The sequence below is a fragment of the Leucopleurus acutus genome (assembly GCF_964270905.1).
Source record: "Leucopleurus acutus genome assembly, chromosome: 5".
In the NCBI taxonomy this organism is placed as follows: domain Eukaryota; kingdom Metazoa; phylum Chordata; class Mammalia; order Artiodactyla; family Delphinidae; genus Leucopleurus; species Leucopleurus acutus.
The window spans coordinates 106,633,099-106,654,837 of NC_139147.1; the positions used below are offsets into that span (position 1 = coordinate 106,633,099).

A 21,739-nucleotide genomic window follows, 5' to 3' on the forward strand; every position below is an offset into this window, starting at 1 on the left:
GAAGTGGAGATAGGAAACTTTCCAGAAAAAGAATTCAGAACAATGTAGTGAACATGAACCAGGACCTCCAAAAAAGAATGCAGGCAAAGATCAAGAAGATGCAAGAAATGTTTACCAAAGACCTAGAAGAATTAAAGAACAAACAAACAGAGATGAACAAGACAATAACTGAAATGAAAACTACACTAGAAAGAATCAATAGCAGAATAATTGAGGCAGAAGAACTGATAAGTGACCTGGAAGACAGAATGGTGGAATTCACTGCCACGGAACAGAATAAAGAAAAAAGAATGAAAAGAAAGGAAGACAGCCTAAGAGACCTCCGGGACAACATAAAATGCAACAACATTCGCATTACAGGGGTCCCAGAAGGAGAAGAGACAGAGTAAGGACCAGAGAAAATATTTGAAGAGATTATACTCGAAAACTTCAATAACATGGGAAAGGAAATAGCCACCCAAGTCCAGGAAGTGCAGCAAGTCCCATACAGGATAGGAGAAATATGCCGAGACACATAGTAATCAAACTGGCAAAAATTAAAGACAAAAAAATATTATTGAAAGCAGCAAGGGAAAACCAAAAAATAACATACAAGGGAACTCCCATAAGGTTAACAGCTGATTTCTCAGCAGAAACTCTACAAGCCAGAGGGAGTGGCATGATATACTTAAAGTGATGAAAGGGAAGAACCTACAGCAAAGAGTTCTCTACCCGGCAAGGATCTCATTCAGATTCAATGGAGAAATCAAAAGCTTTACAGACAAGCAAAAGATAAGAGAATTCAGAACCACCAAACCAGCTCTACAACAAATACTAAAGGAACTTCTCTAAGTGAGAAACAGAAAAGTAGAAAAGGCCTAAAAAAACAAACCCATAACAATTAAGAAAATGGTAATAGGAACATACATATATATAATTACCTTAAATGTGAATGGATTAAATGCTCCAACCAAAAGACACAGGCTCCCTGAATGGATACAAATACAAGACCCATATATATGCTGTCTACAAGAAACCCACTTTAGACCTAAGGACACATACAGACTGAAAGTGAGGGGACAGAAAAAGATATTCCATGCAAATGGAAACTAAAAGAAAGCTGGAGTAGCAATACTCATATCAGATAAAATAGATTTTTAAATAAAAGATGTTACAAGAGACAAGGAAAGACACTACATAATGATCAAGGAATCACTCCAAGAAGAAGATATAACAATTATAAATGTTTATGCACCAAACATACAAGCACCTCAATACATAAGGCACATGCAGACAACCATGAAAGGAGAAATTCACAGTAACACAATAATAGAGGGCGACTTTAACACCTCACTTACACCAATGGACAGATCATCCAAACAGAAAATTAATAAGCAAACACAAGCTTTAAATAACACAACAGACCGCATAGATTTAATTGAAATTTATAGGACATTGCATCAAAAACCAGCACATTACACTTTTTTCTCAAGTGCACATGGAACATTCTCCAAGATAGATCACGTCTTGGGTCACAAAACAAGCCTCAGTAAATGTAAGAAAATTGAAATCATACAAAACATATTTTCTGATCACAATGCTATGACATTAGAAATCAATTACAGGGAAAAAACCGTAAAAAACACAAACACATGGAGGCTAAACAATACATTACTAAATAATCAAGAGATCACTGAAGAACTCAAAGAGAAAATCAGAAAATACCTAGAGACAAATGACAACAAAAACACGACGATCCAAAACCTACGGGATGCAGCAAAACAATTCAAATAGGGAATTTTATAGCAGTACAAGCGTACCTCAAGAAAAAAGAAAAATCTCAAATAAACAATCTAAAATTACACCTAAAGGAACCAGAGAAAGAAGAACAAACAAAACCCAAAACTAGCAGAAGGAAAGAAATCATAAAGATCAGAGCAGAAATAAATGAAATAGAAACAAAGAAAACAATAGCAAAGATCAATAAAACGAAAAGCTGGTTCTTTGAGAAGATAAACAGAATTGATAAACCATTAGCCAGACTCATCAAGAAAAAGAGGGAGAGGACTCAAGTCAATAAAATTAGAAATGAAGAAGGAGAAGTTACAACAGACACCGCAGAAATACAAAGCATCCTAAGAGACCACTACAAGCAACGCTATGCCAATAAAATGGACAACAAACAAAAGTCCAACATATAAAAGTCGGGGACCAGATGGCTTCACAGATGAATTCTATCAAACATTTAAAGAGCTAACACCCATCCATCTCAAACTCTTCCAAAAAACTGCAGAGGAAGGAACACTCCCAAACTCATTCTATGAGGCCACCATCACCTTGATACCAAAAACAGACAAAGATGTCACAAACAAAGAAAACTACAGGCCAATATCACTGATGAACATAGATGCAAAACTCCTCAACAAAATACTACCAAACAGAATCCAACAGCACATTAAAAGGATCATACACCATGATCAAGTGGGGTTTATCCCAGGAATGCAAGAATTCTTCAACATACGCAAATCAATCAATGTGATACACCATGTTGACCAACTGAAGGAGAAAAACCATATGATCACCACAACAGATGCAGAAAAAGCTTCTGACAAAATTCAACATCCATTTATGATAAAAACCCTCCAAAAAGTAGGCATAGAGGGAACTTACCTCAACATAATAAAGGCCATATATGAGAAACACACAGCTAACATCATCCTCAATGGTGAAAAACTGAAACCATTTCCACTAAGATCAGGAACAAGACAAGGTTGCCCACTCTCACCACTATTATTCAACACAGTTTTGGAAGTTTTAGCCACAGAAATCAAAGAAGAAAAAAACATAAAAGGAATACAAATCAGAAAAGAAGAAGTAAAACTGTCACTGTTTTTAGATGACATGATACTACACATAGAATATCCTAAATATGCTACCAGAACACTACTAGCGCTAATCAAAGAATTGGGTAAAGTAGCAGGATACAAAATTAAAGTACAGAAATCTCTTGCATTCCTACACATTAATGATGAAAAATCTAAAAGTGAAATTAAGAAAACACTCCCATTTACCATTGCAACAAAAAGAATAAAATATCTAGGAGTAAACCTACCTAAGGAGACAAAAGACCTGTATGCAGAAAATTATAAGACACTGATGAAAGAAACTAAGGATGATACAATAGATGGAGAGATATACCATGTTCTTGGATTGGAAGAATCAACATTGTGAAAATGACTATCCTACCTAAAGCAATCTACAGATACAATGCAATCCCTATCAAACTACCAATGGCATTTTTCACAGAACTAGAACAAAAAATTTCACAATTTGTATGGAAACACAAAAGACCCCGAATAGCCAACGCAATCTTGAGAAAGAAAAACAGAGCTGGAGGAATCAGGCTTCAGGACTTCAGACTACACTACAAAGCTACAGTAATCAAGACAGTATGGTACTGGCACAAAAACAGACATATAGATCAATGGAACAGGATAGAATGCCCAGAGATAAACCCACACACATATGGTCACCTTAATCTTTGATAAAGGAGGCAGGAATGTACAGTGGAGAAAGGACAGCCTCTTCAGTAAGTGGTGCTGGGGAAACTGAACAGGTACATGTAAAGGAATGAAATTAGAACACTCCCTAACACCATACACAAAAATAAACTCAAAATGGATTAAAGACCTAAATGTAAGGGCAGACACTATAAAACTCTTACAGGAAAACATAGGCAGAACACTCTATGACATAAATCACCACAAGATCCTTTTTCACCCACCTCCTAGAGAAATGGAAATAAAAACAAAAATAAACAAATGGGACCTAATGAAACTTAAAAGCTTTTGCACAACAAAGGAAACCATAAACAAGACGAAAAGACAACCCTCCAAATGGGAGAAAATACTTGCAAATGAAGCAACTGACAAAGGATTAATCTCCAAAATTTACAAGCAGCTCATGCAGCTCAATATCAAAAAAAAAAGATAATAACCCAATCCAAAAATGGGCAGAAGACCTAAATACACGTTTCTCCAAAGAAGATATACAGATTGCCAACAAACATGAATGAAGGCTCAACATCATTAATCATTAGAGAAATGCAAATCAAAACTACAATGAGGTATAACTTCATACCAGTCAGAATGGACATCATCAAAAAATCTAGAAACAATAAATGCTGGAGAGGGTGTGGAGCAAAGGGAACCCTCTTGCACTGTTGGTGGGAATGTAAATTGATACAGCCACTATCGAAAACAGTATGGAGGTTCCTTAAAAAACTAAAAATAGAACTACCATATGACCCAGCAATCCCACTCCTGGGCATATACCCAGAGAAAACAATAATTCAAAAAGAGTCATGAGAATAAAATATCTAGGAATAAACCTACCTAAGGAGACAAAAGACCTGTATGCAGAAAATTATAAGACACTGATGAAAGAAATTAAAGATGATACAAATAGATGGAGAGATATACCATGTTCTTGGATTGGAAGAATCAACATTGTGAAAATGACTCTACTACCGAAAGCAATCTATAGATTCAATGCAATCCCTATCAAACTACCACTGGCATTTTTCACAGAACTAGAACAAAAAATTTTGCAATTTGTATGGAAACACAAAAGACCCCGAATAGCCAAAGCAATCTTGAGAACGAAAGAAGGAACTGGAGGAATCAGGCTCCCAGACTTCAGACTATACTACAAAGCTACAGTTATCAAGACGGTATGGTACTGGCACAAAAACAGAAAGATAGATCAATGGAACAGGATAGAAAGCCCAGAGATAAACCCACGCACATATGGTCACCTTATCTTTGACAAAGGAGGCAGAAATGTACAGTGGAGAAAGGACAGCCTATTCAATAAGTGGTGCTGGGAAAACTGGACAGCTACATGTAAAAGTATGAAATTAGATCACTCCCTAACACCGTACACAAAAATAAGCTCAAAATGGATTAAAGACCTAAATGTAAGGCCAGAAACTATCAAACTCTTAGAGGAAAACATAGGCAGAACACTCTATGACATAAATCACAGCAAGGTCCTTTTTGACCCACCTCCTAGAGAAATGGAAATAAAAACAAGAGTAAACAAATGGGACCTAATGAAACTTAAAAGCTTTTGCGCAGCAAAGGAAACCATAAAGAAGACCAAAAGACAACCCTCAGAATGGGAGAAAATATTTGCAAATGAAGCAACTGACAAAGGATTGATCTCCAAAATTTATAAGCAGCTCATGCAGCTTAATAACAAAAAAACAAACAACCCAATCCAAAAATGGGCAGAAGACCTAAATAGACATTTCTCCAAAGAAGATATACAGAGTGCCAACAAACACATGAAAGAATGCTCAACATCACTAATCATGAGAGAAATGCAAATCAAAACTACAATGAGATATCATCTCACACCAGTCAGAATGGCCATCATCAAAAAATCTAGAAACAATAAATGCTGGAGAGGGTGTGGAGAAAAGGGAACCCTCTTACACTGTTGGTGGGAATGTGAATTGATACAGCCACTGTGGAGAACAGTATGGAGGTTCCTTAAAAAGCTACAAATAGAACTACCATATGACCCAGCAATCCCACTACTGGGCATATACCCTGAGAAAACCATAATTCAAAAAGAGTCATGTACCAAAATGTTCATTGCAGCTCTATTTACAATAGCCCAGAGATGGAAACAACCTAAGTGTCCATCATCGGATGAATGGATAAAGAAGATGTGGCACATATATACAATGGAATATTACTCAGCCATAAAAAGAGACGAAATTGAGCTATTTGTAATGAGGTGGATAGACCTAGAGTCTGTCATACAGAGTGAAGTAAGTCAGAAAGAGAGAGACAAATACCGTATGCTAACACATATATATGGAATTTAAGGGGAAAATGTCATGAAAAACCTAGGGGTGAAACAGGAATAAAGACACAGACTTACTAGAGAATGGACTTGAGGCTATGGGGAGGGGGAAGGGTAAACGGTGACAAAGCGATAAAGAGGCATGGACATATATACACTACCAAACGTAAGGTAGATAGCTAGTGGGAAGCAGCCGCATAGCACAGGGAGATCAGCTCGGTGCTTTGTGACCGCCTGGAGGGGTGGGATAGGGAGGGTGGGAGGGAGGGAGACGCAAGCGGGAAGAGATATGGGAATATATGTATATATATAACTGATTCATTTTGTTGTGAAGCTGAAACTAACATACCATTGTAAAGCAATTATACTCCAATAAAGATGTTAAAAAAAACAAAAAAAAAACAAACAAAAAGAGTCATGTAGGGCTCCCCTGGTGGTGCAGTGGTTGAGAGTCCGCCTGCTGATGCAGGGGACACGGGTTCATGCCCCGATCCAGGAAGATCCCACATGCTGCGGAGCAGCTGGGCCCGTGATCCATGGCCGCTGAGCCTGAGCGTCTGGGCCTGTGCTCCGCAACGGGAGAGGCCATCACAGTGAGAGGCCCGCGTACCACAAAAAAAAAAAAAAAAAAGAGTCATGTACCACAATGTTCATTGCAGCTCTATTTACAATATCCAGGACATGGAAGCAAGTTAAGTGTCCATCAACCTATGAATGGATAAAGAAGATGTGGCACATATATACAATGGAATATTACTCAGCCATAAAAAGAGATGAAATTGAGCTATCTGTAGTGAGGTGGATGGACCTAGAGTCTGTCATACAGAGTGAAATTAGTCAGAAAGAGAAAAACAAATACTGTATGTTAACACATATATATGGAATCTAAAAAACAAAAAGAAAATGTCAATGAAGAACCTGGGGCAAGACGGCAGTAAAGACACAGACCTACTAGAGAATGGAACTGAGGATACAGGGAGGGAGAAGGGTAAGCTGGCACAAAGTGAGAGAGTGGCATGGACATATATACACTATCAAATGTAAAACAGCTAGTCGGAAGCAGCCACATAGCACAGGAAGATCAGCTCGGTACTTTGTGACCACCTAGAGGGGTGGGATAGGGAGGGTGGAAGGGAGGGAGACACAAGAGGGAAGAGGTATGGGGATATATGTATATGTATAACTGATTCACTTTGTTATAAAGCAGAAACTAACACACCATTGTAAAGCAATTATACTGTAATAAAGATGTTAAAAAAAATAAACTGTAGTCTAGGGACTTTGATAGAAGTGATGTGTTTATGTGTGTGCACATGCACAGTTATACCAGGCATGGAGTAGTAGGAAAAAAGGTGGTTATTTTCCTAATACCCAAAATTCAATTTTACCATTTTTAAATGCTTAAAAGCTGCATTTTGTTACCTAGAAACAACTTCTAAAACGATTACTTATTCATACATTCTACAAATATTTCAGTACTTGTTATGATCCAAGAAAATATAAATACAATGTTGAATACAACAGACACGGTATTGAATATGTGTAATCTGGCAATTATGAAATTTTATACAAAGCTCTCTTTTATTACAAATCTCTCATTCAGATTAGGTGTAGATACTATGAGTGCTAACTGCAGAGCTATTTAGCACACTCATGAGGGGCAGGAAATACTTCATAAAGGATGTGACCTCTAAAATGAGCCCAAAACATCAACAGAACTGTCAGGAGAGGTAGGGAAGAAAGAGTTTTTAAGGCTGAAGGAATATTTCTTTAAAAAAGCACAAAAGTAAGAAAAAAGAATGACAGCTGAGAAACTGGTAATCACGGGAATCAATAATTAAATTTATGTTATTCAAAAAAAATAGAATCACTACCATGTATTGAAATCCTACTACATAGTACTAGCCTCTTACACACACTGCTTCTAATCTTTACAGCTTTTCAACTATCATTATCCTAATTTTACAGAAGAAATTTAAGGCTTAACAAGAATAACTTGCCCTTGTCAGGAAAAAATTTTAAATGAGATGAGATGACCAAAGAAGATGATTGGATGTTTTGTCTAGGGTGCATTTCCAAGTTATCTCCACTTTTCTGCTTTTCCTCATCTGACATATTTTTAAATTCCACAAATTATCAATAATTGATAGCAATGCAAACGTTTACTTTCCATAGATATGAAAAAGAATTTTTCCAGTGGAGTTATAACTGATTTCCCTCCCCATGTGGAAGAAGGCAATTTTGAATCAATTAAGCAAGTTTGTGTCCAGTATTCCTGGTGGCCTATGTATGTGTCTGTTCTTTGGATTCTCCTTGAGCTCCATGTAACATCTTACTGGGTTCCCTCATTAATTAATGAGCTAACAGCTTTGGCATAGGTTTATGTACATGTTTATGAGTCATGATTTTACCTTTTTAAAACATTATCCTTTAATATCTCCAAAGCAAAATACGTCAGAATTTGAAGGTTTGTGTGGATTCTGCATGGTTCCAAAGACAAAGTTCTTCCATCCCATACAACTCACTACTTCTCTCCTTTTAATCTTGAATGGTAATGCCAACATAATTTTTGTAATACCTCTTGTAAGGGGTCTCACCAAATTTTTGATAGTCCATGGGATAAAACTTACTAAAAAGTCCAGCTTGTGGCTACTTTCACTCTTACTAATTCTTCATACAACCATAATTCATCAGCTTCTTGTGGAATGAAAAAGGAAAATAAAAGTACCTTCTCTCATTCCAAGTCTTTTTACAGTCAGGCAACCACAAAAAAGAAAGAATGAACCTACAATTCATGCCATTTATTACTCTATCAGGCATAATTCAAGTCAAATTCCATTGGGCAAAGTCTGGGATAATTAAAAGTACTAATATAATGAATAAGAGAAAGGTGGTGACCTGGAGGAGAACTTATGAAACCCTTGTCTCCTGCTTTTGTTGATTATTCTTTTTGTTATGATGGATTCCCTGTCTTGACCTCACCTTTTCTTTTTTTTTTTTTTTGCGGTACGAGGGCCTCTCACCGTCACGGCCCCTCCCGTTGCGGAGCACAGGCTCTGGAGGTGCAGGCCCAGCGGCCATGGCCCACGGGCCCAGCCGCTCCGCGGCATGCAGGATCCTCCCGGACTGGGGCACGAACCCGCATCCCCTGCATCGGCAGGCGGACTCCCAACCACTGCGCCACCAGGGAAGCCCTGACCTCACCTTTTTGAAAAATAACAGATTGTTTCTGTTAAACAAAACTAATAGCTAGTGACAAATACCCAAACCCATATAATGGAAACTGGGTGGTAAATTTCACTGTAATATAAAATACCCAACAACAATAATAAGCCACTGTTAATGGTATTCATTCAATTCACAAGGAAATTGTAAAACCTTTAATTTAAAAAGATGGTTTAAAGATGGTTTAAAGATGGTTTTGTTTACCTGCTTAACAAAATTGACAGTACGAAGCTTCTTTCACATGTTACAATGCCATGTGTTAAAGGTATATTTCCTTCGAACCAAACATTTACCCTTCGCCACTGGTGAAAGGCAACAAGATCTCTTTACAGAGTCTCGTCTTTTTCAATAAATTTTGCATGAAAACATGTTATCCTGGCACGAAGTTGCCTGCTGTCACATTCGAAGTGTAATAAATGTTTAATGAAAACAACACCACACAGCTTGGTGTCAGACAACAGCTATCACACAGCCCTGCTTTGATCGAAACAGACACTTAAAAGGAGTTCTAAGCACACTCTGCACCACAGAACTCTATAACCTATATGCAAATAGGGGTAAATTAGCATAAATGATTTCCTGCTGCATAAAGAAATAAGAGGTAAAGAAAAATATGACAGCATCTAAGAGTATGGAACTGCTGTCAAACTCAGAGTCCAGCATTCCCAAACCACTTCCAACACCTTCTGCCAAGCACTAGGTAGGAAAAATGGGCTATAACTATAGCCCATATTAGCATGGGCTATAACTGAAGCCCAAGTTCACTGCTATCCCAGTGGCTTCTATACATATTTTCAAAAAGACTTAAGACAAATGATTTAGTGAGAGTCACATTTAAGAAATTCTATTTAAGACTTCCCTGGCGGTCCAGTGGTTAAGACTCCACACTTCCAATGCAGGGGGCATGGGTTCAATCCCTGGTTGGGGAAATTCCACATGCCATGTGATGTGGCCAAAAAAATTTTTTAATTCTGTTTAAATGCATTCCCCTCCAATTACCTACTAAAAAGCACTCCTTCAGTTGTCAAAATTTGTATCCAGAGGGAAATTCTTGACCTCTCTCTAAAAGTACAAAGCTTCAGAAAGTTATATAAAGGAAATGAGGAAGATAAGTATAAACGACACAAGTGTTTGGGCAAAATATTCCAGAAGTCTTGATGGGCACATTTCTGAGTACAACATCCACCTACTGAAAAGCTAATAAGAATATAATAAAAGTGAAAACCTTTCACAGTAGCACATCATAGGGGCGAATAGGCTACGGAATACTAAATTAGGTTCCTGATGAATCCTAAAGTTACTCAAATTAAGAAAGCATTTTACTAGGCAATAACTGCTTTAAACCAAACTTTCCGGGCTGGTGGTTTAAATCATGATTGAAAATAAAGTTAAATCAGGGACTTCCCTGGTGGTCCAGTGGTAAAGAATCCACCTTCCAATGCAGGGGACGCAGGTTCAATCCCTGGTCAGGGAACTAAGATTCCACATGCCGCGGGGCAACAAAGCCCGCACGTCACAACTACTGAGCCCGCGTGCCTCAACTAGAGAGTCCACGTGCCACAAACTACAGAGCCCAGGCACTCTGGAGCCTGTGTGCCACAACTAGAGAGAGAAAACCCGCACGCCACAACTAGAGAGAAGCCGGCACGCCACAACTAGAGAGAAGCCCGTGTGCCGCAAGGAAGAGCCTGCGCGCCATAACAAAAAGATCCCGCACACCGCAACCCGCATGCCACGGTGAAGACCCGACGCAGCCAAAAATAGAATAAATAAATATTTTAAAAATAATAATAAAGTTAAATCAAATCCATCCAAATTCTACCCTTAAGGATGGCACTATGATTTAAAATCAATAGTAGAATGTCACTGGTTGCACTGACATTTACTCACAACTAATTTTTCAAGGAAGTTCATAAAATGTTTTATAGTGGATTACTATACTTTTTGGAATTTTATTAAAATGTTTCTAAAGAAGGCTCAGTAAGATACTAATCCACAGAAGACTCAAATGGGGTGTACAATGTTCACAATCATCAAACCAAGTTGTAATTATGAGATGCCATGACAAGTTTCATATTTCTGATTTTTGACTCTCAATAAAAGTTTGCTTAAAATGATGTTGTTAATGTCCAGTTTCAATTTAATAACTCTAGTATTAGTAAAATTTGTTTTCATATTGCAAAGACATGTCCTCAGAAAAGAAATATAATTATCTAATGATACACTGAATATTTGTTCTAAAAATTTGGGGGGGGAAACTAATAAAAACAAACAAAATCTGTATCAGTATTTTAAAAATTAAATATTCTTAGAAACCAAATTTTATAAATGTAAAACATTAAAAATTAAAGTCATTAAACCTTTTTGATAAAATCTAAGACAAGGTTTGGTCGGTGTCTTTCTTATATTAATCTTTCACTCAGTGTTGTAAGGAAAGGCACCTTTTAATCCCTACAAACTCCTGATATCCTTCTAGTTTATATTAGGCCTCCCTTATTCAGCAAAATTATAAAATAAATAGATCAACTTATAACATTATAGACAAATCCTAATTATAATCATTCAAATGTTCCAGGAATTTCCAGAACTTGTACTTAATTAGCTGCTATTTTAAAAAGGTTTTTCAGAATTGCCTAATTTTATATCTTTTTTCTCAAAAGGCTAATAAAAAAAGCTCTTCCTTATTATTAGGCTCATAAATTCCTGCTTGAGCATTTCTTCCTCTCCTGCTTTTATTTTTCCCAATTTATAAAATATTCCCTTACCATTATTGTACTTACTCTCCTTGCTTTATATTTCATAAATGTATGCTTTATGTTCTAACAATATTTATAAATATTGATATTTTCAAACTGGTTTGATAAAAACAAAGATTGTTATATATAAAGAAACAGAATCACATGAGTTTTTATTTTCTCTTATGCGAGGAAGCATCTAGGTTATTTAGCACAAGCTAAAATTTCTGTCACTGAGTCACACAATCACAATGAACTAATACGTCTAAGTCCAAATTCAATCATTTGTGAATCTTTTTTCCTTTCTCTCCACCTACACGTGTTCTTAAAAAAAAAAATAAAAATTTCAAAAGATCCAATAAAACCATCACAAAAATACATTTAATTAAGGTCTAGAAATTTTTTTCGTTTTATTAAATATAATTAAAACTAATTCTAAATAAACAGATTAAAGGCTGACGTGGGAAAGTAAGGAAGAGAAAGGAAGAAAAGAAGGAATCAGTCTTTTACTAATGACAGATTTCTGACCCGATCAGAGAAAACAAGGCACAGAAAATTCTTTCTGTTTTCCTTAGCTATTTTCCAGGAAAGTTTAAGCAATAGCATATCACTTGATCTCAAACACTATATATCATCATCAATAATCATGGATTACTACAGAAATAAACATAGTGTACTATTAAGAGTCAAGATGCTGTTGTCAGTGAACCTGAATTAGAAAACTAACTCTGCCACTTATTTACAAGCCCTATGATCACAAGTGTTCATTTGTATAAATGGGAAAATAAAAGCACTTATTTCACTAGGTTATCATGAAAATTAAATAAGATAATACATAATGCTTAGCAAAATTTCTGATACCTAGAAAATATATTTAAATGTTAGATGCTTATTATTATGTCCACTGTAAGTAAAGCATTTTGTTCATACCTTATGTAGACCTGATCATAAAATTACTCTACTTGAGATTTCACTGGCTTCTCACTACCTTTAGAATTAACTCTCTCCTTAGCATAACATATACTCCAATAATCACCTCTCATCATTATTCCTCTTCTTCTCTAAACTAATCCCCATGAGACTTCAGTTTCTCAAATACGACATACCCACCTTGCTTTCCTCCAAGTATTTCCACATGGAGTTCATTTTGCATGCACCCTTCTTTCCCATCTCTTCCTTCCTTCAGTGTATAAACATCACTTCTTCTGAGAGCCCGTCCCTAACATGTTGACTAATCTAGCTCAACCAGCTTAAAGTTCATGAAAATATCTTGCAAACAAAATGTGTCAAGACTGAGGATGAAACCCAATGTGCTGAGACTGGCCTGTTGGAACAATAAAAAGGGCGCAGGTCTGCTTACCTCCGAACTTCTTCTTATATTAGCAATAAATGTACTTAATTGTTTAAGCCATATGTTGACAAACTACAAACCCATGGGCAAATATAGCCAGCTGCCCATTTTTGTAAATACAGTATAAAACTTTACTGGAATACAGTCATGCCACTCATTTAGTATTATCTATGGCTGCTTTCATGCTAAAAGGGCAGAGTTCAGTAGTTGGCAACAGAGACATATGGCCAAGAAAGCCTAATTTATTTACTACCTAGCTCTTCACAAAAAGTTTGCTGCTCTTGGTTTAAGCTAATTTAGTTAGGTTTTGTTACTTATAGCCAAAAGTACCCTAACACATAACAGTTAGTTTCCTACAGAAACATTCATCTGATTTTACTGTAATTACTTATATATCTTCCCTTCTATATATGCTTATTTTGCCACCTGCATGAAATCTCCAAGTAAGACTAGCCTGCCGTTATGTCCCCATTACCTAACATATACTTAACAAATAGAAGGCATTCAAGTATTGTTGACTGAACAAGTGAACAAATGAATGAATGAGCATATCTGATCAATACCCAATAAATATTTATGAAAAACTACCATGTACATTAGGTACGCTGAGTAATACAAAAGAGTATAAGACCCATGCTCTGCCCTGAACGGCTTAAAGATCAGGTTTAGGAAATAAACATGTAAGCTGTAAAAAATATATATAAGTTATTTCTGGAGCAAAACGGGGTGTATCTGTCATATATAAATACTACCATATTAAATGTATACATCAACCCCCCCCCAATCCTGATTTCAGATCATACTAAATGGTATGAATTCATGTGGCCTTAGCACTAATCAGAAGGGAGGGCACATTGACATACCACCACCCTGTACTATGGTCCACTAAAACCATGAAGATGACTAAATCAGGCTACTCACAGCTTTTTGGCATCAGTACTCATGGCCCTTCAACTGATACTTCTTGTTTTGACCTTGTTCATTGCCTTTGTTGAGATTTAAGAAATAATGACAAATACAACATTATTATCTTGTGAACCTGTCATCTAGTAATCAGTCCCTTGAACAAAATCAGCTCTGAGTGATGGCAGAATCTAACCTGTAAAGCTGGTGCCAACCTTCAAAATTAATGTCACCATATGGAACCCTTTCCTGAAGCCACCCGACCTCCCTTTTGATTCATGCTCTCATTTTTCCAACCTTTAAAATACCCCAAATAATGCTTTATGTAATACCAACTTCACACAACTGTGTAAATATTATTCTAAAAAGTAAAACTTGGTGAAGTAGAAAGCAAAGATATAACGACAAGTAAAAATCATAGTCATTTCACATAGTCGTGTAATATCTAAAGTGTAAACCAAAAGGAGGAGGAAAAAAAGAACAAGGAGCACAGATTTCCTTGACTGATGTAATTTATTCATCCTCTTAGTCCATGTTTTCTTAGAAAACCTACTCTACATCTTCTCTTCAACTATCATCCTCCTGACTTTCTCCCTTTATCAACAGATTTCCCCCATATCCTCTCTGATCCTCACTCCATTCTACCAACTCTGGGTAAGTCAGGTTCCCTAAATTTACAGGCAGATATCCAACTCTATCTCCTCTCCTATAACATTCAACAGTCCTTAAAACTAGAAAAAGAACTCAGAATTTTTCAGGACCACAACTGCTCAATGTACATTAATGGCTATGGGGTGATCAGGGAAAGAAAGTCACACAATCATGTTACACTCTCCCAAAATCCACCACAAATTTATCATTTCAAAGAATATGTAAAAGCCAACAATCCAGGCAGTTTTATATAATATCACTGTAAATCTGGATTAAAAAATAAACACACAGACAACTGTGAAAAAGAGAGGGATGAGAAGAGCCGCATAACCTTTAATAAACTTAATTCTTCATAAAATCAAGATCTCAAGGAACCATATCCAAAATCTTGGTAAGCTCTTCAATTTAACACTGAAAAGTGATACACTAAAGATAAACACTTCTGTATTGAAGTATTAGAGTGAACATATATAGGGTGTTGAAAGACTAACAAAAGAGGATAAATGCTAAGATGTTCTAAACACTTCATAGAATAAAAGATCCCAATGTCGGTTTGGAATAAAACAAACAAGAAGCTGTAATTTAAGCCAGGAGTCCCCAACCACCACCCAACCACTGATACCGGTCTGCGGCCTGTTAGGAACCAGGTTGCACAGCAGGAGGTGAGTGGTGGGCAAGCTAGCGAAGCTTCAGCTGCCGCTCTCCATCGCTCCCCATGGCTCGCATTACCACCTGAACCATCCCCCCAGCCTCACCACCACACACCCGTCCATGGAAAAATTGTCTTCAACAAAACTGGTCCCTGGTGACAAAAAGGTTGGGGACCACAGATTTAAGTTACTAAACAAGATTTTATTTCACTTTAACATCTTCTAATTAAATAAACTGTTTTAAATGGACTTCAACCTCCAAACAGACAAAACTAGAATAACTGTTTCAATGATATCAATTCCAGAAAAAATAAATTCTGGGTCCCATATGCATATACACTCATCTAACATGTACATATACCTTAATATTGACCAAGTCCTCATTCTACACTGAAAGAGGTCTAGCCAACAGTAAATCACGTGGTTCCCTCCCTTCGTTCCATCTTTATCCTTTTCCCCTAACAGTTTTACAATAAGCTAACAGACATCTTTAATTGTAAGTAGTCTTCAAATTTTAAATATTGTATTCATGATAAAGAACATGGAGCTTTCCTAACAAATTATGTAAATTTTCCTTTACTAACATACTAAGTTTTGACAGTGCTATTTGTTTCTAAGATTTGTTTTGTAAATATTAAATGAAAACAGGAATAGAAAGGAAGCACAGTAAAAATCTGAGGTAACTATTCTGATTTATCCTTTCTTTATTCTCTACTATATTCTCCTATTTTTTCCATCTTAGAAAAACCTCAGAAGATGAAAATTTAGTTTGATTATTGCTATGGAATCACGGAGTCATCACTGTTTTAGATCTGCTTCAACTTACCCACGTTTGATGCTGTGTAATTCCTTGTCCTTGCCTTTATCCTTTTCCTTTTCTCTTTTCTCCTTATCTCTGCCTTTACGTCGTTCTCTATCCCGAGACCGACTACGTGTTCTTCTGTGACTGGACCTTTCACTGCTTCGACTATGGGAACGTGGACGTGGTCTTGATCGGGACCTACAGTAAGTAGATTTCATTATATACGTTTAGTGTACATTTTGTATTATGAAATAAAAACATCCTTAAAAATTGTCTGAAAGAAAAGAATTTAGTTTTAGTTAAGGACTCAGTTAAATAACTGTTTGAAGCAAGCATGTAAAGATGATTCTTTATGAATAAGTACTCTGTTAAATGACATGAGGGAAACATGTGTCAGCTTTAAAGGAATATAAGGTTTAGTGTTTGTTTAATCAAAAAAGTCTTAAAGTTCAAATCAAATCTTCATTACTCAAATCTCCTCAAGATAATATAACAAATCTAAATGTATATTCTAATCTGCAAGGATTAGGGTCTTCCCTATCCCTACAATCTCTACTTTCTATATTGATTCTACCTAATTTCCTGTTTCTAATTGTTAGAATAAAACTATTCCTCTACTCTACTATAATCCAGCTATTCTTTGCATAAAATGAAGGACAGTATTAGGATATATTATGTGCTTTTACAAAGTAAAGATTTTTAGGGGCTTCCCTGGTGGCACGGTGGTTGGGAGTCTGCCTGCCGATGCAGGAGACATGGGCTCGTGCACCTGTCTGGGAGGATCCCACATGCCGCGGAGCAGCCAGGCCCATGAGCCATGGCCACTGAGCCTGCGCGTCCGGAGCCTGTGCTCTGCAGTGGGAGAGGCCACAATGGTGAGAGGCCCATGTACCGCAAAAAAAAAAAAAAAAAAAAAAAAGATTTTTAGATCCTACCTTACAGTATTGACAAGAAAGCCTCTACCAGATTGATGATCCTATAGAAACTATAAAAAAACAACTAACTGAAGTCACTGAATAGTGACCAAAAAGAAGGCACTAACCTTAAAAAGGAACAAAATCTTACTATATAAATATGCTGTTGATTTATTTAATGTAATTTCAAGCAATTAGATTATGAACCAAAAATGATGAGCAATGCCAACACTTGGAAAAAAGAAACAGCAGTAAGAAAGTTTCCCATTTTATCAGTTGCTTTTCTGAGGACAAGCCTAAGTCTGTGCCATGCAGGAGAGCTAAAACTCTAACAGAAAACTTTCAAATTTATGGCCTGAAAACCCAGAACAAAGACTCAAGGCAACCATCGCAAAATGAAAATGAAAGGGGAATCCTGGAAAAGAGTCAGTTAAAGGAGCCAAAAATTGTAGATGTAAACTCTATTCAAATCTCTGGCTGAACCCTACATCATGCATGTGAAGGGCAAACTCCAAATAGCTAAGGATGAAAGAACTGAACTAAAATTTCAACTGCCCGAAAGAGACTGAATTGTTGTAATTTTAATTCAACTAAGTTAATTCCCTGCTTTAAAAAAAAAGTAAACCAAAAAATCAATATTCTTCAGAGGAATATAACAAAATCCAGAGTACTCAAAATATGACATTCACCATGTCCATGATAAAATACAAAATTACTAGGTATACAATGAAATATGAAAAATGTGAGAAAAGATAGTCTATACTGAACAACCCTGAGATGAGCCAGATGTTGGAGTTAGCAGGCAAGGATTTTAAAGTAGTAAGTATAACTATGCTTGTAATGAATATAATGTTAAGAAATTTTAGAAGACAAACTAGAAGTAAAAAAAAAAATTCTGTAACTGAAAAATACAATATCTGAAATTACCATTATGCTAAAAGAGATCTGAAGTAGATTGGTAGCAACAGAGGGGAAAAAAATCTGTGTACTTGAAAACAGATAAACTTTTCCCATCTGAAGAACTAAGAGGAAAAAAAGATTGTTAAAGGAAAATAAAAACAGATCCTGTAAGATCTGTGTGACAACATTCAAGTGTCTAACATGTTTATTTAAACTCATAAGTAGAGAAAATAATGAGATAGAAATCAATTTCTTTTTAAGTGGTGGTCAAAATTTCCCCAAATTTAGTGAACAAAAAATGTACAGATTCTATAACTTTAGTTAACTCCAAAATAAAAATATGAAGACCATGATTAGTAAATCCATAGTCAAGCTGATGAAAACTAAAGATAAAGCGAAATCTTGAAAGTGTTCAGAGAAAAAATGGACACATTACATACAAAAGAACAATGACATGAATTACTGCTGGCTTCTCATAAGAAACAATGACGATCAGAAGACAGTGGAACAAAATTCTTAACATGATGAAAGAAAAAAAAAAAAATCAACCCAGAATGTTATACCCAGCAAAAATAAGTGTTCTACTTACAAAAATAAGTGTTCTACTTACTTCTGTTTTCTTGAGGGATATTTCTGCTGGGTATAAAATTCTGGGTTGATTTTTTTTTTTCTTTCACCATGTTAAGAATTTTGTTCCACTGTCTTCTGATCGTCATTGTTTCTTACGAGAAGCCAGCAGTAATTCATGTCATTGTTCTTTTGTATGTAATGTGTCCATTTTTTCTCTGAACACTTTCAAGATTTCGCTTTATCTTTAGTTTTCATCAGCTTGACTATGGTATTAATAGTCACGGTCTTCCTAACACCATACACAAAAATAAACTCAAAATGGATTAAAGACCTAAATGTAAGGCCAGACACTATAAAACTCTTAGAAAAAAACATAGGCAGAAAACTCTATGACATAAATCAGAGCAAGATCCTTTTTGACCCACCTCCTATAGAAATGGAAATAAAAGCAAAAATAAAGAAATGGGACCTAATGAAACTTAAAAGCTTTTGCACAGCAAAGGAAACCATAAACAAGACAAAAAGACAACCCTCAAAATGGGACAAAATATTTGCAAATGAAGCAACTAACAAAGGATTAATCTCCAAAATATACAAGCAGCTCACGTAGCTCAATATCAAAAAAACAAACAACCCAATCCAAAAATGGGCCGAAGACCTAAATAGACATTTCTCTAAAGAAGATATACAGATTACCAACAAACACATGAAAGGATGCTCAACGTCACTAATTATTAGAGAGATGCAAATCAAAACTACAATGAGGTATCATCTCACACCAGTCAGAATGGCCATCATCAAAAAATCTACAAACAATAAATGCTGGAGAGGGTATGGAGAAAAGGGAACCCTCTTGCACTGTTGGTGGGAATGTAAATTGATAGAGCCACTATGGAGAACAGTATGGAGGTTCCTTAAAAAACTAAAAATAGAACTACCATACGACCCAGCAATCCCACTACTGGGCATATACCCTGAGAAAACCATAATTCAAAGAGTCATGTACCACAATGTTCATTGCAGCTCTATTTACAATAGCCAGGACATGGAAGCAACCTAAGTGTCCATCGACAGATGAATGGATAAAGAAGATGTGGCACATACATACAATGGAATATTACTTAGCTATAAAAAGAAATGAAATTGAGTTATTTGTAGTGAGGTGGATGGACCTAGAGTCTGTCATACAGAGTGAAGTAAGTCAGAAAGAGAAAAACAAATACCATATGTTAACACATATATATGGAATCTAATAAAAAAAAACAAAAAATGGTTCTCATGAACCTAGAGTCAGTACAGGAATAAAGATGCCAACATAGAGAATGGACTTGAGGACATGGGGAGGGAGAAGGGTAAGCTGGGGCGAAGTGAGAGAGTAGAATTGACATACATACACTACCAAATGTAAAATAGATAGCTAGTGGGAAGCAGCTGCATAGCATGGGGAGATCAGCTTGGTGCTTTGTGACCACCTAGAGGGGTGGGATAGGGAGGATGGGAAGGAGATGCAAGAGGGAGGGGATATGGGGATATATGTGTACATGTAGCTGATTCACTTTGTTATACAGCAGAAACTAACACAACATTGTAAAGCAATTATACTCCAATAAAGATGTTAAAAAAAAAGTAAATCAAAGACCTTTTTGAGATAAAGGAAAAGTAAAACATAATCATCAATAGTTAATAATATGCATTAAAGTACGTACTAAAGTAAGTTTTTCAGGCTAAAGAGAATGATAAATGATGGAAACTTGGACCTTTCGAAAGGAAATGAAGGCCACTAGAAATGGTAAATATATGGGTAAATATAAAAAATGACTTCCCTTTAGTTAAAATACATATGTACTTAAAGTAAAAATTACAGTATTTTACTGTAGGGTTTATAATGAAAGTGGATATAATACATATTATCTCTACAGAATAAAGTATGGAGCACGTAAATTAACCTACACAGTTAGAAAGCTTTTACACTTCACGTGAACAGTGAAACAGTAACTCTAAGTACACTGAAACATACTTAAAGTATTGAATTGTAAGGGCATATATGTAATCCTTACAGTAGCCACTTAAAGGAAAAAAAAGAAATGAAATGCAAAGAAATATAGCTAAAAAGTCAAAAGATGAACTAAAAGAAAATTCTTAAAAATATTCATTAATCCAAAAGGAGGCTGGAAAGGCTCACATGTCTTCTCAGAAGACTTTCAGGATTGAGCAGTTCCTGGCCAAGAAACAAAAGTAGAATTGTCCTATTCCCCAATGGATTCAGATGAAAACAAGTAATAAATTGAGTACACCTCCACAATGAGACACTGGAGAAGAACCAAGCTGGGTCTAAATCACACAAGAGATGGCACAAATATTTATGCTGTATGAAAGTCACTTACATCTTACCCTATCACTCTGAAAGCATACACTACTATCTGGACAGTTGGGTGCGTTTTATTGGGAAAATGATTTTTCTCTTTGTTTCTATGTTTCTGCACTAGTAGGTTGGTCCAGTAATAAATATGTGAGATCTTTTGTTTGAGAAGGGGAAAAAAAGCCAAAGCCTGTCCAAATAAATTAAAAAGCAACACACAACTATAAGCTATCTACAAGATATGCACTTTAAATATAGACACAGGTTGAAAGTAAATGGCTAAAATTAGATATATCATGTAAACAAAAATGGCTGGAATGAATATATTAATATCAAATAAAGTATCATCCTAGACACTCAGAAACTAGGAGTATTACCCCAAATAAAAATGGATACTTCATGATGATCAACGGGTCAGTTCAAAAGTAGAAATCATACAAAATCTTTATCGGACCACAACAGAGTTAAATTAGAATTCAGTAACAATAAAACATACAGAAAAAAAACCAAAAGTGTAGAAATTAAATAATACACTTCTTAATAAATCATGAGTACAGTAAGAAATCACAAAAAAATTAGAAAATATTTTGAACTGAAAGGCAATAAAAATATAGCATATTTGAATTTGCGTGATGTAACTAATGCAATGTTTAGAGGGAAATTTATAGCTTTAGATGTTTATATTAGAAAAGAAGAAAAGTCTAAAACCAATTACCTAAGGTTCCATCTTAAGAAGCTAGACTAAGAAGAGCAAAGTATATCCAAAGTAAGTAGAAGAAAGGAAACATTAAAGAGCAAAAATCAATGGAATAGAAAGCAATAAAGA

At 35.9% G+C, this 21,739-nt stretch overlaps 1 protein-coding gene across 2 annotated transcripts in view; it reads right to left on the minus strand.

The window, feature by feature from the left end:
- The window catches only part of RSRC1 (arginine and serine rich coiled-coil 1), a 450,158-nt gene that overhangs the window by 317,882 nt on the left and 110,537 nt on the right, over positions 1-21,739 (minus strand). For both annotated transcript variants that reach the window (XM_082840357.1, XM_082840356.1), the window contains exon 4: positions 16,195-16,368. In XM_082840357.1, coding sequence (XP_082696483.1) covers positions 16,195-16,368 — 174 coding nt within the window. The remainder of the gene's footprint in view (positions 1-16,194; positions 16,369-21,739) is intronic.